Source organism: Glycine soja, chromosome 18 (assembly GCF_004193775.1).
Source record: "Glycine soja cultivar W05 chromosome 18, ASM419377v2, whole genome shotgun sequence".
In the NCBI taxonomy this organism is placed as follows: domain Eukaryota; kingdom Viridiplantae; phylum Streptophyta; class Magnoliopsida; order Fabales; family Fabaceae; genus Glycine; species Glycine soja.
The window spans coordinates 7794677-7800455 of NC_041019.1; the positions used below are offsets into that span (position 1 = coordinate 7794677).

At 33.4% G+C, this 5779-nt stretch overlaps 1 protein-coding gene across 1 annotated transcript; it reads left to right on the forward strand.

Moving 5' to 3' along the window:
- The first annotated feature begins 1891 nt into the window (after positions 1-1891).
- Positions 1892-5429, forward strand: LOC114396381 (scarecrow-like protein 21). The gene is made up of 2 exons (XM_028358313.1): positions 1892-2097; positions 3330-5429. Exon 2 carries the CDS (start codon positions 3486-3488, stop codon positions 5121-5123), a length of 1638 nt encoding a protein of 545 aa, XP_028214114.1. The 5' UTR covers positions 1892-2097; positions 3330-3485; the 3' UTR covers positions 5124-5429.
- Positions 5430-5779: the final 350 nt, after the last annotated feature.

The following is a 5779-nucleotide window of genomic DNA, read 5'->3' on the forward strand; positions in this document are numbered from 1 at the left end:
AAAAATTATTGAAGAAAATCAGAAGAACTAGACAAGAAAATGATACATTTGCTTGAAAAAAACACATTTAAACTTTTTTTAGCATATAAAGTACTTATTTAATTATTTTTATTTTTTAGCAAAAATTGGAACTAAAACGAGTGAAAGAGGCTGAAACCGCGTGGAGCCCGTTCCATGGAGACGCCAGCACATGCATCATTACGATGTTTACCGTTCAATTCCATGACGTGTCCATGTCACCAATTCCATTTTTCGGTTTCTTGCCCTTGTAATTGTAAAGAAACAAATAAAATTGGAGTAAGTCCCAACTAAATTTTATTTGTGTTTCCCTAACCCCCTAACCTTGTCTTGTCTTCAGGGCATTAATTAGTTTTTGTAATTTAATTTAATATAAGTCTTGTTAATTAGTATTTTTAAGGTATTGATTAAAAATTTTAAAAAATATTTTATTAAAAATTATGTAAAATATATTTTAAAATCGTAAAAATTGTATTTTTCTGTATCTTAATAATAATATTTTTTTTATTTTTTTAATAGAATACTGATTAGTATTTGTCTTCTAATTATTTAAGAGTTTTATAGTAATTACTTTTAAATTATTACCCCTACACTTTTTTTCCATCAAAGTAACAAGTTTTATTGTTTAAAATTAAGAAGATGCTTCATATAAATTGATTTTCCAGCTTATACACAATTCTTTAATTAAGGACTAAGGAGTTTATTTGTGTTAATAAAAACTTTCAAGAACTAAATCAATATACTTGTCATTTTTAAGGATTAAATATATCAATTCCTTGAAAATTGTCCCCCTTTACATTATTTTTAAATTTTTCTTTACATTTTTTTTAATTTATGCGATTAAATGATGAGCAACGAGTGAGAAGGAACAAAACTATAAAAGAATGTTTTCTTCTTAATAAAAAAGAAAGGAATTTAAAAAGAAAAACAAAAATTGGAAATAATCGGGATTGTGTATCCATTTAGAACCCATTAACTATGTTATGATCTGTTGTAGCAGTAACACGTTGATCTTGTTTATCGAACTCTCTGGCTGGGTTGAAAAAACACTTTCTCATGACCATGAATTTGGAGACAAATTTGTTATTAGGTTATTCTATGCTTATATACTTTTTCATTGTAAAAGGAATTTAAGTAAAAATAACTTAATAAAAGTTATATACCAAAACGTTATACTTTAACGTGATAAATAGTAAATTGTATACTTTTTTTTCATATTTTGAAAGAAAAAGTAAGAATTGAGAAATGTTTTTTCACCTTCTTATAGGGTACAATTTTTTTCTTTAAAAAAATTACAAATGATAAAACTTATACTAAAAGCACTTAATATATGTATTTATATATTTAGTACGATAACTCTCAATTGCAGACTTTAATAGAGTTGTTATAACTCTATTAAAAAAACAAAAATAAAAAAGCAAGAAAAAAATAAAGTTGATATAACTCTAATGATTTTTTTTATTCGTATATAACTCCAATGATGCAGAAATATATTGCAAAATTAAAAATTAAATAAAATTTACGCATATGTTTCTTTCTTATCTTAAAAGATAGATCATCATAGCTTTCTTTAATTAATATATAAAATCTCAATGTAACGATGACCGTCTTCGTTACAAAACGTTTGAAAACGTTAATCAAGTAATTTAATATATAAATAAATATAAGATTACAAAGCCAAAGATATTTCAGAATAATTGAAGCGAATAAAAACAAATTGTCAGATCCGTAATGAAAAAGTTAACAAAGCTTAAATTAAGTGACAATGTAATCAAAGTCTATGTAAATTAAGTGCGATGGTAGAGTCAAAAAAGTAATTTCACACAAGAGGAGACTTTCTATGTTGGCGTCCATATAAAATGGCAAAAATGCAATTCACAAGGGACCAAAGCTCCCAACAACCTTTGTGACTTGCCATGTGTTCCAAGATATAATCTCCAACTCCAAACAAACCTCTTTACATGACACATGTGTATGTTTGTGCATGATAAATTCTCATTCATTTTTGGGCTGCAAATCCAACTGGGTCATTATTACTGGTTCTGAGTGGTCTTGCTTCAGATCAGGTTTTTTGCTAAGGTGAGAGCCTCAAACTTTTGAACTGCTCCCTTTTTCCTGATTTGTGTGATTGATTGATATCATGAGGTGTCTGTGCCTGCTAAGTTGATGATGGTACTCCATCTTTTTTCAAGTATCAGAGAAAAAAAATATTATTTTCCTTTCTATGGTTGTTCTGATTGAGTTTGTGAAAAAAGATTGCTATTGTAGTTGATAATCATGACATATTTAACTTTGAGAAGTTATTTTTACCTATTTCTGGTTTACATTTGCCTTTTTCTTTTTATGTTTTGCCTTTGATTTTCAATTGTTGTTGGGGGAAAAGATTATAATCTGTATTTTTCCAGTGTGTTTGAATGCATGCATACCTTCAAGTGGTAGTTTCTAACCAAGGGAAGTGATGGTTAAATGTTTAAGGTTTAGAACTGTTTCATATAAACTTTTTTCTTTGTGTTAATTGAGTTAAAGGTTTATAGTATGTTCTCAGAATTGAGTTCAACCCAGAATACTAATGGATTTTCCTAATTGCCAGTTTGATGCTTTACAGTATAGTTAATCCTTTGTGTGTCCCTTTAATTGAAAGTTATGTATAGCATGTGGGAGCCATTTCTGAATAACTTCATATTTTTACTTTTTCCATTAAGGATAAATCAATAAAGAAGAAAAAGAAAAGGGTCTTGCTTCAAGTAGCAGTAGGTGTACCCAATTCATTATGTAGTCTAAAGTTTTATCTTATTAATTTTTTTTATTGCTTAAATTTGAAAGCACCGAAGCAGAAACTGGCTGGTGATTGCCTTGAGTAACCAAAGGGCTTGCTGACAAATTTAAATATTCTAATAGACTTTTAAAATTGCATTTGAGTGTGGAGCTTGAGAACTATTATATTCTGCTCATTTGGATACTGAAAATCATGCACTGTCTCTTTTGGTGTGGTGTTTATTTTAATAACATATTATGAATCTGGGAAATATAGACTGTGATGTCAAGAAGCTTACTCTTCTGGTTTTGAAATGCAACCAATCATTTAATAAAAGCTTCATCTCAATTCTTACTATTTTTTTACCTTTATGTGAATAATACATCTCATACGCCTTTACACCTAACCTCAAGGAATAACACATTTGGGCAACAACCACTACATTACATTTTTCAATCAGTATCAATGGACTGTGTCTTTGTTTTCCTTTTTTACAGTTTCAGTTATCTTTGTTAACATTCATGTTTGTCTAAATTGTTTTCTTAACCTTCTGCAGAACAACTCAGATTTTCAGTACAGTGTTACTGCCAAGTAGAAGTTGAATTAACGTGGATAATGATTACCGCGCTTGAAGAGTAGAAGCAATAATTCAGCAGTGTTTGCGTCAAAATATTTTGCAGCTCGAGTATATCAAAGAACTGGCTAGTTCTCAATGCAAACATCTCAGAATCATAAAATTTCTTATGGCTCTGGCGGGTTCTATGTTGAGCCTGTGCAAAATTTGGAGTCATATTGCATGCCATCAAGTGAGAACATAGACAATTACTCTTCCTCTGATAACAGCAGCCAAACAACCTACCCTTCAGTCCAAACTTTAGAACAATATTGCACCCTTGAATCTGCTTCCACAGGCAACAGTTTCCCTAACCAAAATTCTCCACCTGCTCTCAGTTTCTCATCTAACAATAGTCCATTGTCAAAGCTAGAGTCAAATTCATATGTGTTAAGGCCACAGCATTCTCTTGAAATTGCTAGTGGCTCGCCTGAGGATGATTCTTATTTGGCGCATGACCTTGATGACCTGACACATAAGATAAGAGAGCTGGAAACTGCTATGCTAGGACCTAATGCAGATATGCTAGATATCTATGGTACTGTAATTCCAGAACCTGATTCATTTTTGTTAGAGGCAGAGAAGTGGAAGAAATTGATGGAGATGTCATCTAGAGGGGATTTGAAAGAGATGCTTTATACTTGTGCAGAAGCAATGGCTAGGAATGATATGGAGACAACTGATTGGCTGGTGTCTGAGTTACGTAAGATGGTGTCCATTTCGGGCAATCCGATACAGCGATTGGGAGCATACATATTGGAGTCATTTGTTGCAAGGATGGCTGCTTCAGGAAGCACAATCTACAAGTCCTTAAAATGTAGTGAGCCTACTGGTAATGAACTACTTTCATACATGCATGTGCTTTATGAAATTTGTCCATACTTCAAGTTTGGGTACATGTCGGCAAATGGAGCAATTGCTGAAGCTCTGAAGGAGGAAAGTGAAGTCCACATAGTTGACTTTCAGATTGGCCAGGGAACCCAGTGGGTGAGCTTGATTCAGGCTCTAGCTCACCGCCCTGGAGGGCCCCCGAAGATCCGAATATCCGGTGTTGATGACTCCTATTCGGCTTATGCCAGGGGAAGAGGGCTTGATATTGTTGGGAAAAGGTTATCTGCACATGCACAGTCATGTCATGTGCCTTTTGAGTTCAATGCTGTAAGAGTACCTGCTTCTCAGGTGCAACTTGAAGACCTTGAACTTCTCCCTTATGAAGCTGTGGCAGTGAACTTTGCCATAAGTCTGCACCATGTGCCAGATGAAAGTGTGAACAGTCACAATCATCGTGACCGATTGTTGAGATTGGCAAAGCGATTATCTCCTAAAGTGGTGACTTTGGTTGAGCAGGAATTTAGCACCAACAATGCGCCATTCTTGCAGCGCTTTGATGAGACAATGAAGTACTACTTGGCTGTTTTTGAATCGATTGATACTGTTCTTCCAAGGGAGCACAAAGAGAGGATTAATGTGGAGCAGCATTGTTTGGCTCGCGAAGTTGTCAACTTAATAGCATGTGAAGGAGAAGAAAGAGTTGAACGCCACGAGCTTCTGAATAAGTGGAAAATGCGTTTCACAAAGGCTGGATTTACACCTTATCCATTGAGCTCCGTTATTAACTCTTCAATCAAGGATCTTCTGCAGAGCTACCATGGACACTACACTCTAGAAGAGAGAGATGGTGCACTATTTCTTGGTTGGATGAATCAAGTTCTTATTGCATCTTGTGCTTGGAGCTAACAGTTCATTTTTTGTTACTCCAGGCTTCTAGTTAGGTTATGTATCATCCTTAACTTCTTTATACGATTTCTCCTCACTTCATAGTCAAATTACTGTTTTGTAAGAGAGCTTCCTTAATCATTATGTCAGCAATGCAAGTAATATCAAGAAAGACTATATATCCTGAAATTTTCTGAGGTGTATTTTAGAACATGTAATGCTTGCCAAAGATCAGAATGATGCCAATTTATAACAGCAAAGTATGTAAGATGAAATCTATAGCAAAACAATGAGTATGAAACTGGTACTTCTTGGTTCTTACTACTATAGTTTCATTTTCTAAGCTTAATTGCATTTCTCCTAAACTTTGTTGGGTCAGAGCCTTCATATTCACCAGTACCACTGCAGCTCTAGGCCTCTAGCAAATATCCTACATACCCTCACTGTTCCTTATATTATTCACTCATTGTGGTGATTTTATACACTAATCTCCTTTCTACTTTAATTGAATTGAACGTGGGTATATTATATTCTAAGTTGAAAATGAATTGAATTATTTGGCACTGGCAACTACAAGATGGATCTCCACAGGATTTATAAGCTTTCTTCGTAGATTTCCTTTGGCAGCATCAATTTTTTCCATAGAACCATTTGATGTGGGGTCTCCAATACTGACC

What these genes read in the sequence shown, in the direction of transcription:
- LOC114396381 (XM_028358313.1), top strand. Translation starts at nt 3,486, where the DNA reads ATGCAAACATCTCAGAATCATAAAATTTCTTATGGCTCTGGCGGGTTC.